Source organism: Heliangelus exortis, chromosome 6 (assembly GCF_036169615.1).
Source record: "Heliangelus exortis chromosome 6, bHelExo1.hap1, whole genome shotgun sequence".
Lineage (NCBI taxonomy): Eukaryota > Metazoa > Chordata > Aves > Apodiformes > Trochilidae > Heliangelus > Heliangelus exortis.
The window spans coordinates 11,434,335-11,446,707 of NC_092427.1; the positions used below are offsets into that span (position 1 = coordinate 11,434,335).

At 42.3% G+C, this 12,373-nt stretch overlaps 2 protein-coding genes across 4 annotated transcripts in view; one reads left to right on the top strand and one right to left on the bottom strand.

The window, feature by feature from the left end:
* Positions 1–12,373, top strand: part of SEMA5B (semaphorin 5B) — a 273,579-nt gene that overhangs the window by 254,603 nt on the left and 6,603 nt on the right. The window contains exon 23 of one of the 3 annotated variants that reach the window (XM_071746656.1): positions 12,109–12,178. The exons of the other annotated variants lie outside the window; for them this stretch is intronic. Coding sequence (XP_071602757.1) covers positions 12,109–12,178 — 70 coding nt within the window. The remainder of the gene's footprint in view (positions 1–12,108; positions 12,179–12,373) is intronic. 3 annotated transcript variants of the gene reach the window in all.
* The window catches only part of SLC49A4 (solute carrier family 49 member 4), a 118,753-nt gene that overhangs the window by 26,424 nt on the left and 79,956 nt on the right, over positions 1–12,373 (bottom strand). The gene's annotated exons all lie outside the window — the stretch shown is intronic.

A 12,373-nucleotide genomic window follows, 5' to 3' on the forward strand; every position in this document is an offset into this window, starting at 1 on the left:
GATAGTTATGATCATGATTTTGCTGATTTTCTTCTTGATTGTGCTGGACAGACCTCTCTCTGTTCTTTCCTCCTTAAGCACATTTTTAGTCACAGTCAAATCCATTCTGTACTGATGCCTCAAATAAGCTGAGGAAGCACCTGATCAGTGCTGTTCTAACACAGAAGTTATACTCGAGCAAAAAAGCCATTTATGTCAATGAGCAAATTAACTGTGGGGCAAGATGAGGTGAGAGCTGAGTGAGATTGCAGGATATATTCATGAAAGAGAGTAGCTAAATAGTTGATGTATAACCTGATTTATCAGGGTTCTAGGAGGACACCAAAACAGTACACATTAGCATAAGTAGGACTGTGGGTTATTCACTTGCCCAGAATTATACAGCAAATATAAATGCAGCTACCAGAAAATGGGAGGGGGGATATTCACAAGATCACTTGAGACTCAGTATAAATTAGAAGCCACAATGAATATTTTTTAATAAAGTGAGTTGTTGAGAATCAAATAACAGTGAGTTGTTGAGAATCAGTGCTACTGAGAATCAAATAACAGTGCAGAGCAGACACCTCCTGCGAAGGACTCCAGACACAGTGATCCATACTACATTACTAATCCCAAAGAATTCATGGTAATGAAATACTAACCAAACAGAAACCAATTCTGTCTTTGGGAGAAAAATCCTTCCGAATAAAACAACAGGCTAGGTATTTGGTGTGGCTTTCGGTTTTACAAAAACAAAGCAAGCTCAAGATATAGGAAATGGATAGTTGTATGGATTTTAAATGTCTCTCTCTTGGTGATGGTCATTTATTGCTGCTGAGAATCACACCTTTTTCACTGCAGAGACACAGCCACAGTGTTCAAGTTTAAATGAGCTTTAACTACTGTCAGGTGCCCTAGAGCAATGTTTGTCTAAGTCAGCCTTGGTCTCTGAGGATGTTTGTTTCTCTTTGCCATGGAGAACTTAGAGCTTCACTGTGCTATTACTTAATCTGGTACTCCAACTAAAATTGGCTAAGCTCTCACTGCACACACATCCCAGCACATACACTGATAGAAGCTTTTGCCAATTCCCAGTGACTCTTTCACTGTGCATCCTTCAAGCCCCAGGAACTGGCTGTGAAGTTCAGACATCAGCCAGCAGTTGATGATACCCAGCATCATCAATAAGTTATAAACAGCCTCCCTTAAGTATCTGCTTTAGCTACATGGTGTTTTAGAGAGAGATTTAGCTGATTTAATCAGCTAGGGAAAAGAATAAATAAAAATTTTAGTAAATCAGATGGAAACAAAATTTTTTCGCAGTGAATTTCACGTTTAACAAAGACTATTTCCCCTCAACAAAGTGGCATTTAAGAACATTAAGTGCTTGAATAGTTGAGTACATATTTTTAGTACTTACCATGAGTATAGTATTATTCAAAAAAGAATAGTAGGGGCAGGGGGTTGTATTGGCAAAGGAGCATTGTGCCCTTTTTGTATGATCCTGCAGTTGCAAATATCACTTCAGGGGACCCTCAATTTACATAATGCCTGCTAGAAAGGGAAAGCAAGAGAGCTTACTGATGGAGAAAAAAGGATTAAGTGGTGCGTCTCAGTCAAAATCTATTAGTGTCTTTTCTCCCTTTATATCATTGGGTCGAGACAAATTGAGCAGTCAAGCATGCCTGGAGGTGTGGCTGTCCTGGGATGACTGAGCCCGAGGAGTGGCAGCAGTGGCTCAGCAGGTTGCTGTGTGCAAGTCACAGATACCAGATATCTCCCTCTCATAGATGCATTATTTAAGAGTAGGGGAAACTGCCAATTCAGATCCAAATGTCTCCTTCCTCCTGCTCCCTCTGGGATGCTGAGCAGCTGCTCAGTGGTGCCCCAATGGAAACTGCTCTCCTCTGCATCCTCTCCCCCTGCAAACCCTTCATTACTTTGCAGAGCTATTCCTTCTCCCTGTGGGGTGGGAATTCACACTGTTTCTCTTCCCCACACCACTCTGAGTCCAGCTTTTGGGATTACTGTTTGTCTTCTTTAAGCTTTCTTGAGAAATTTGAAGTAGGGGTAGGTGCTTCTTGTGTCCTTGTACATCCAGGCATATCTCCTCTACACCAAGTTTAGGAATGTGGTCCATGCTCTGCGTTCTTACAGGCCAGCCTAGAAATCATGGATACTGACACTGACCTTTCTTTGGGGCTGTATTGCTGCAGCTGTGACATTCTGGGGACATGGGCAAGATGGGTTTGTAGATAGACAAGTTTTGTTTTGTTTTGTTTTGAATTACATCAATGAGTATAGCTGGAAAAAGCTGGCAGCTTTTTGAACATGTGATCTGCCATTTTAGACCTGAAGACAGACAGATGTGTTCACAAGTTTATCTGATTTTTCCAGCTACACTAGTTGATTTAATAACTGATATATTTTTATTGCAATTTTTGGCTTTTCTAATTTCTCTGGGGTTGACATGTATCTACACACACACACCCCTATGCTAGAAAAAGGAAAATAAAACGAAGAAAAACTGCAGAAATGGGAAAACAATTGCACTGCGCTGGCTGCTGTGTATTTACATGACTTCCCTCTACTGGTCAGAAGAGGAATATTTCAAATATACCCTAGCCTGATCTGCTAAAAGTTAATGGGTCTCCTTTGTATTTCAAGTGGTTCTTCCCTCCTTGTCTCCACGAAGCTCTGGCTGGCAGTGTTGTGTACATTCACTGAACTGGGAAATCTTCAGTGCCACCAAGAACTGCAGGAGAAATTAATTATGTGTTTGCAGAAGAGTTTAAAGGGAGCCATGAAAGAAGCAGGTAGCAAAAGGGAGAGAATATGAGGCAAACAATAAATACCAGAAAACATACAAACTTTGAGGTACACTTGGAGGGGAGCTGCCTCACTGGTAGTCTAGAACAGCTCCACTAGCAAGTAATGGATTTTAAAGCAGATTTTTAAAGAATAATTTAGCTGCATACATGCAAAGTAAAGATAGCTGCATCCATATGAAGAACTAGAGCTCAATGTCCAAAAAGTGTTTGGCAGCTCTGAGAGAGGACAGCCACAATACCTGAGCTGACTTTTTCTGAGCCATAATTTCCCTCTCCTGAAGAGCATCTGAGAGCTCAGGGCTGCTCAGGAGATGCTGGCTGCTGCCACCATGCAGGCTGCAGCAATGCTACATCCATTGCCACCTCTCCCTGCTGCATCATTTATATACATACAGATGATAAGTGTGGCACGGGGTAATCAGGAGTAGCTCTCTCTGCATTCCTCTATAGCTGAGGGAATCCTCATTAAGTCAGCTCTAACATTGTCCTGAGATTTGGCACAAAGCATGTGAGTTAAGGAAAGAACTGAAAATTGGCACACGGAGGCATCTAGATGGGCTGTATCCCAGAGTCTGTGAGAACCAGCTAATGAACAACTCCAATTACCTTTATAAATGTCACAGGTTTTGGGCAAACCCCCAGTGCCATGAAATGCAAAAGTAATCCAAAACTGCTAGTAAGAAAACAGGCCAATTTACCACCAGTTAATTGAGTCGCTATTTAGTCCAGTGCATTAAAGTCACACAAGGAGCTTCAGGAAGTCTCTGTGGGAAATACCAGTTGGATTTGGGGGATAAGAGAAACTATCTGCTGTCCTACAGACCCACTATTGATAGAGTATGTCTGGAACTTCCCCATTCAACAAAGAACATCAGTGGGGTGTTAGATTGGCAGAGCTGGGGCCATAGTGGATTAATAAATGGGGTTGATTTGACTGTGGTTTCAGTTAGAGCAATGGAAACTCACTGAAGCAAATCTATTTCAGTGTTAATATGCAGGCAAATCTGAGTAATATTTGAGAGGCAACATGTCACATACTCTGATGAAATAAAAGGTTCTTGGGCTGGACTGACAGCTGAGCAGGAAGAAATCAAACACCACCACTTTTTATACAGAATTTCAGCGTTAGTGGATGAGGGAAAAGCACAAGACTGAGCTGCCTAAGAGCAGATTCTCACCTGGTTAAAAATGTAGTTTTGCTGGTCCATACTCCTGAAGAGGATGCTATTGGTGTCTTAAATAATCTTGTGACATGTAAGTAGAATCTGTGTTGGACAGGAATGCTGCTGCAGAGGCTGAAACTTGGCTAATGGCAATCATTAATGGGTAGAGATGGGGCTGTGAGGAGTTGTGCAGGGAACCACAAGCAGTAATACAAGGTTTAGCTTTATTTAATATCTTTAACAAGCTTGGAGAGGGTGCAGTCAGTGTGTTAATTAAACTAGCAGAAGATATTAAATTGGGAGGTCTGTCAGAAAAACAGCCACTGTTATAGAAATAATGGGAAATTACCTGAGGAGGGTATAAATGTAGAAAGAAAATAGGGTAAGATGCAGCATGGGGAGAAGACAAAGCAGTCTTGAGGAGAATAATCAAAAAGCAGCTATTTCGAGGGTGGGAAATACTTGGAAAGCAATAAGACTATAAGAGACTAAATGGAGTTAGCAGATGGCAAATTAGTCCAGTTTTTATCTTTAATTCTATTTTTACTAATTTTTTTTTTTTTTTTTTTTTTTTTTTTGTGAGCACTGCAGTTACACCTTTGCAATTCTCAGTCTAAATGAAGTGCTGTAGGCTGTGTGACCTGTGCTGGTAATTCACCAGAATAAGCAGCAGTGAGGCCATCTGAAAACTCAGGGCTGCTTGATCCCATATACCAGCAACAAGGCTGTGGGAGCTGCATTCCCCAGACAGACCTACAGCTGCTCACTACGGCCCTATTGCTGGCCATCAGCAGAAGCCCAGTTTTGCCCAGCTTCACCCAAATTCTCTAGATGATCATCTGCACCCAATGCAGATCAGTTAACTTAGTTTTAGAAGACAGTGATTATGTTTCTGGTGAGTTAGTCTGAGGTGATGTAGCTCAGCTCAGGAGCCCTTGTAGTAACAGCAGGCTACACACGAGGTACCCAGGAAGGGCAGACACTGAAGCATAGTAAGTGCAGCAAGGAGACTGTTTACACCTTCCCACACAGCTGAGATCATGTCTGCTACATTCTGTGCACCAGCTATCTTGGGAAGCAGCTTCAGGCATCCCTGAATTCCTCTTTTGTGTCTGGATGCCACGTCATGAGTGTTGCCACCACCAAATTGCTGGCAAGCCAGGGATAAATAGCAGGCTTTAGGCTAGACACCTGCACTTGCCAGTAGGAAGATTTCCATCAATGCTTTGGACAGCAGTTTCCCATTCAGAAAAATACTTCAACCTGGATTTAGCTCCAAGCAGGGACTCACTTCAGTCTGCCTTACTGTCACATACAGGGGGTCTTTTTGTCATCTTGCTCATGTGCTTAAAGTCAGAGATGTGCCAAAGCATCTTTCCGACAATGGTCCTTTATGTTGCCAACTCTGAAGGTTTTTTATATGTTTAAAATGGCAGTACTGTAACCTCACTCCATTATAAGTATAAGGGTAAAATAGCTATTTTCAAACAGCTATAGAAAACTGTAGCTATTCATTTCCTTATAATTGAATGTTAGTTCAATTGTCAACCCAAGCACATCTACAGATGCTGCCGTCATTTGAGGGTTGTTTATTTACCAATAACAGTGAACAAAGAATTTCCAATCTAAAAATATGGTAAACTTCCATCCAAAAAAACATGCAATCATTAGTTTAGTGTCCCAGTGGGATTTTTTTGGTATCTGTTTTTGAGAAGAAAAACTTTCTTATATAGATTTCTCATCTGTACATCTGCACTTCACTGTAAATCCTGCAAACAGCCTCACTGAATTAATTGGAAAAACCTTAACACATAAACCTTGGCCATTGCTACCTTTGACTTCAGTGTAGACAGAGCTCAGGAGATTTTATAAAAGCATCAGGTGAGATAGTATGTTCAGTGTAAGACACTAAGCAAACTTTTAAGAAAGATTGGAAAGAAGAATCATTAAAGTCTTAAAAGCCACTCTTAGCTTGCAGTAAATAGATGGGTCTCTGAGGTCTTTCTGGCAACTTTCCTTCTTTCCAGGGTCATTTGTGATGCATAGCTCGAGAGGCACAGCAGTGTTGTGGCAGCCAGTGGATCAGAAGAAAGGGAGCATGTGGGTGGGCCAGACGTCACTGATTTCCCTGGTGTCATTTATTGCAAAAGGGGTTATGTTAGTTGTATGGTTTATTTTGTTGAAATGTAATTATTATGCTAATTATTTCCAAATATACTGGTTAATTTTAATACTGAGATCTCTGCCTTGGTACTTCCAGAGATTTCAAGCTGTGGGAAATGTTTCATAATATTAATACATTTCCACAACCCTAAGTCATTTGGCTAATGTTCCTAGAACACAAAAAGTAACATGAAGGCATGGCTAGCTCCATAAAACAGCTGATCTGCATCGAAAAGGCATTTTGCTCAATTGAATTTCACTGCAAGAACCAAAGGACTTAAAAGGAACACAGAAGAGGCTAAATGTTGGATCTTGGCTTCCTTACATCATTGCACAATTCCCTTTTCCCTCCGTTTTCCTGGGGGATGAGGGGGAGTAATGGCCATTCCACTGTTGCTACAGGAAGTTTACTGGATACTGTTAGAAGGAAAACTGGAAATGTTATTTTGATCCTTTTAGGGATAATTATATGACACTGGTTCAGTGAGAATTTTGCAGAGGCAAGATGCACAAGGGCTTCATTTGAATATTGCTAAGAGGAATGGGTTGACTACAGAGCTGCTGTCTCTTAGTTGGACCTTGATTTTAAACTTTTGCCTGTGTCCACAGTGCTGCCAGGGTTAGCAGAGGTTGGAGTTGTTATCCTTGGTTCCTTAGTGCCCGTATTCACTTTGTGAGAAAGGAAAGGAAAAGTTTTTCTTTGTAGTACAACCAGCCTTTCAACATTACAAACAAATATGCAAGATGAAAACTTCCAACTATGCAGTCAGTGCTGGCACAGATGGACACATCTCTGATGAGCCATGCCCATTGCAAAGTGGTGTGCTGTGTTATTCAGCCTCTTCAGATATTGAAGTGGTAATAACTTCACCACCAGTGCTAGACAGAGTTGTTTGAAGCTGCCCCAAAAGGTCACCCAAATTTTTATTTCTTCTTTTTACCCTTTTAAAGAGGAAAGCCCTCTTTAAAAAGGTAAAAAGGTTCTAAGTGGGAGGTGAAAGATCTGAACAAACCTTTGTCAACAGAGAAATAGTGGAGAAACTGAGACTGGGGGAAATTGTCCTTGCTCACTGACTTCATGGGGACTGTGGTGCTGCGTAGTTGGTGAAGGTTAATGTACAACCATCTTGGGAAATTTGCTGACTGTTCTACCACACCCAGGACAAAAATAAGATCTGTAGCTTAAAGAGAATGTTGAGGGCTTTCTGCATGAGAAGATTCAAGACATCTTATCATTGCATCTCACCCTGTGGGAGCTACTTTATGGCCCTTATTTTGGTATTACTTGTAAGTGTATCAGATGCTTTTAGAAGTGTCCTTTTCAGTTTAGCTTCCCAAAACCTATATGGAATTCCTTTTAATAGGGGCTGGGGAGATGCTTGTCCCCTTTAAAGTCAAGTTTTGAAATGTTCATGCTTGTTTATTGAAAAATGAAACATTATCTGTTTATGCGTGTAAGAACTGTTTATGCATCTTGTACAAGCAGCTGTAGGATGAGAGTGGTGCTGCAAGTCCCATACTGTTATGCCTGAAAATGTTTTGGTACATCTGGGAGAAAGTAAGCAAGTAGGTCAGTGGATTATGACTTAATGATTTGGAGCAGAGACAGAATTTGGGGGAGTAGTGGCAAGGCATTGCTGGAGAAAAAGTAACAAATGGAAAATCTGAATGATGACTTAGGCTAAAAATATCAAAGGAGAAAGCAGAACAAAATTAAATGTTTGCATATGGCACAGTGCAGTCATGTTTAACACATCTGACACTTGGCTCTGCCTTGGGAGAAACAGCCTGTGAATGTATGTCACTGTTTTGCCTCTGGTATGAATACCAGGGGGGCAGAGCAGCAGACACAGGGGGGTTATCTGTAAACTTTTCCCTCAGACTCCTCCATTTCTAATTGCTGATACAATAGCAAGAGTGGTAACAGATTGTTTACATATTCCTATTAGTATTGAAATGCTCAGGCTTCTGTTGTGCTTGGCATAGACATGCAATTCATTGGCAACAAGACTGAACCTTTTGATTAGTTGACAGATCACATAAGATGGAGCTGCTGGTTTACATGCCTTTAAAACCATATCCATCTTAGACTGTCTGAAAGCATCCCTGCTTAACAAAGCAGTGTTCCTGGGTCAAAGAATTTTTTTTATATATTAGTCATATGCCAATGCAAGGTAATAAAGAGTCCTTTAAAAAAAAACAGATGAAGCTGTGTGTGCTTTTGAGTGATCCAATTGGTTGGGTTCTGGTGGCTTCTGCTAACAGGTTTGTGAATTGAGGATAAGGTTTAACAGACCAGAAGAAAAAAATTATTTCAGGTATGCCAGGGTGGCATGGCTCAGACTGGAAGGGAGAAAGCAGGTAAAAGTAGCTGATTGATGTGTGTTGAGTTTCTGGTTATTAGTTGAATGGAGCCCTTTTTCTAAGCACATCCCACAGGTTTGCATATTTGCTGAAGGTCTGGCCTCACTTTTGCATGGGGAGTAGTATGCTTGTATACCAGCCAGGAGCTTTTCTTCTCAGGGTAGGTTCAGAACAAAATGAGGGCCCAAAATACATTTCCTCTGGTGTCTGAAAAACACTGTGAGTATAGCACAGAGATTTTGAACCAAGTGATGTTTTAGCAGTAGGGGTTGATCAGAGTTTTGGTCCTCTCTGATCCTGCTTACTCAGCAAACAGTGCTGGGAGGTTTGTAGCTGCAGACAGGGGCAGGCATTGGTGATACGGGACGAAACAGACAACAAGAAGGGGAAATGAAGGTTGAGTATCAGGAAAATTGTCATCAGTAAGGTCTGGTGGGTGCTCAGATGACTGACAAATCTTCTTGGAGGGTGCAGGATGGTAATACATAAGGACTCAGACAGCAAAGGCAAATCTTTCTTCCCTTCTCTGAAACCTCTGCCAGCCTGAGCTCTAGTGCTCACTGCACTTCATCTGAGTTACTGCAGCCACAGATAAGTCCCTGCAAAAGCACCAAAGGTTTGTCCCTTCTCAGAGGACCTATTGCACATTATCTTCAGTAACTGCTTCTTAACCAATGCAACACTGGCGACTTGGCTCAGAGGTGGCTGAGGTGAAGAGGGACTTGAAGGAGGGTTGGGCTGTGAGCAAAAGCCTGGTCTGTGTTAGTTGTTGTGATCTAGTTGCATGGTGGTGCTGACTCTTGGCCTTTCCCATTGGATCTGATCAATATTGGTAAGAACACCTATGGATGCAGCAGGCTGTTTTCATCCCCACAATAACTTCAGTGAGTTCAGGTTGTCAGGAGACTCTGACCTCGATGGCATAACCTGCACAGCATCAGGGAAAGGTCTTCCACAGGGCAAGTGGCTGGCCATCTCTGTACTGTCACTGTGAAGAGCTGCAGGATGAGAGGAGGGGTCAAAGCTCTGAATGGACCAGCATGTGAGCACACCTGGAGAGGTGTAGCTGCACACCTCCTCTCCTGCCCTCTGTGTATGTGTGCATCTCTCAGAGTCACTGCTGCCTTCCTGCTTCCAAATAACAAGTGCTTTCCAGTGCCACAGAACCTAATAATCTGTTTATTAAAATAAGACAGACAATAGGTTTGTGTGGGGCACTATTAAGGCATTGCACACCCATCATCCTGATTTAGGACTGGACTGCTAGTGCAGTGGTTCCAGAGACAAATTCTTTGCAGCTGATTGCATTATAAATTCTGCTAAAACATTTTCGTAAGATATTTCTCTAAGATATAAGCCTTCCATCTAAACTAAAACCAAAAAGAGCAAAGGAGCAGCTGTGGCTTTTTTTCTTATTAAATATTATATGAGAGTAAGACAAGAAAGAAAAACATGCAAATCATGTTAATTAAATGCTAAGCCTGCTGTAAGGAGATAGTTTTAACACTGTGGGACATACTGAAAGTCATACAGATTTTCCAGCTGCAAGCCAAAAAAGTAGGATCCTGAGGTTCTTGTCCTTAGATTGAAATGGGTCTGAGCAATCCCAAGTCAGGATTTTGATGTCAGTGAATTTCAGATATGGAAATCCAGCATGCTGTGAACCTTAGCCATCACCAAAAGTGACCTGGATGCTGGGAAACCTTCAGGAGAGCCCAGGGAGTTCAGCAATGGGAACCAGCCTGCTCCTCCTTCTGTGGCAGCTGGTGGCTGTGGGGTCACTCTGCCTGCAGTGGGCATCCTGGGCTAGAGACACTGCTAGGAAGGAGAAGTGGTGCACAGCCTGCACAAACAGTTGTGTTGTTCACAGAGAGCAGGTCTCCCAAACACTCAGTGTTGGTACCCAGCAAAGTGTCTTTTTAGAGGGGATCTCAATCATTTTTATCAAGCTGGGTCAGAAGTCACTGAAGCACAGAGAAGGTAATTGGCTCTCCCAAGGATGCACAGCAAGCAGCAGAGGACTGAGCCTGGCTCCCTTGATTCCCAGCCTCCAGCACAAACCAGCAGTCTGTTGTCCACACTATTTTAATATTTTTTGAGTGACTGGAAGCATGGCATGACATTTCTTTTCTTCCTTCCATATGGAAGGACACAAATTGTCATTCCTTGAAAATATTTGTCACTTTGAGTGTGTCTTGAATCCTACAGGTGATGTGCTGTGAGCTTGTTTCAGAGAGTCCAGGCAGAGAGAGATGGCAGTCAGACCAGGAGGAGGCTGGGTCTCCTCTGGTTTTCTTGTGCAAGATGTTTTGAGTGGTGATCATTTAAAAAAAAAAAAAAAAAAAAGCTATTGCTATTCAGTACTTCAGCAATGGGAAATTTCCTTGTACTTTGTACTTTTGCCCTAGGAAAGCCTTTCCACCTAATGTCTTGTATGAAAGTCACAAATCCTAGGGCAGCTGCAGCTGTCAGGCTGCTATTGGATTAGGAGAAAGCATTTTCTTTTCTTCCTCCTCCTCTCCCCTCCCCATACAGTAAATTTCTTCTATTACAAAGAAGTTTGGAGATAAACATACTGCCTGGGGTCTGTTTCTTTGAGCCTAGGGACAGCTCTGATCTTTCCAATGGTCACAGTCAGGTTGTGATTGTGCCACTGGCACAGGGACAAGGTGAGACCCCACTCACCTAACTGTAGCCTTCTAAAGCACAGCAGCCACTGGTAGCAGCTTGCCTTGCTGCTGCCAGGGCTGGGGGGCACAGGGGCTCCCCCAGAAGGTGATTTTCATCTGCACCTTCCTTCACCTTGCCAGTGGAGTCCATATGCCTGAAGTTTAGATGTCTGGAATCAGATGAGTTGAGTAAAGCCAGTGGCACTGGGTATTTCAGGTGAGCTGGGTCAGGTATGACCTCGTTGTCTCAAGAGGGACCTGAAGTGAAGCAGTTCCCAAAGGAGCATCAGATTGTGGCAGAACAGCCATTAGGTGTCAGGATTAGTTACCTCATTAGATCTCTCCATTACTGTGCTCCAGACAGGAGGGATGCTGGTACCCTCTTTAAGGTTGCTGTGCCCCATCATGAGGCTGCTGTTGCAAACATGCTTCGTGTTGAGTCCCAGATCAGAGGAGTGAGTTTCCTGCATGACAGCCATGACAAGTGCATCTAGGAATGGCAGGGGCCAGAGATGTGCCTAAGGAATTTAAGCCAGGGCTTAACTGAGAAAACTGTTATAATTGTTGCTCAGACAAATTCATATAAATTAAGTGACTATAAATAGAAAGGAGGAAGCTTCATAAAATTATTATATCCCCCTCCAAAATATGATTTTTATTCTTGTGCATAGGTAAATGGGCTTTCATCTGGGAGGGAGGGGGACACCTGCTTGCTGATGGGAAAAGTAATAGCAATTCTTGCAAAAAGGAAAGAAGGGGGGGAAGAGGGGAGGGAGAAAAACCCTAGTTCTAAAATTTTTATTCTAAAACGGGCATTTGTGATTCTCATTTTTTTTATGTTATTGTTGCCAAGAATTGTTACGTGGTTGTTAATTTTTTTTTTAAAGTCAATTTAGTTTTTCCCAAAGTGACCATGATTTGTTACTTATACTGTAGCTTACAGAAGTGACACACTTAATATCGGGGGGTCCAAACCTGGATATCTACCAATGGAGATGGAGATCAGGTAAATGCACACCTGCTCTTCCGAAGAGAAAAAGCTGACATTTGGTGACTGGTTTGAGAGGGAGCTGCAGGCTGTAAGATGAGATGTAACATTTTGGCAGAGATTAGATCGAGTGCTGCCATGAATCACCAAGTTCTGTGTAGGCCCAGCATGGGTTTGTGTGACAATGATGTTCAGACAACACACCATCTACCA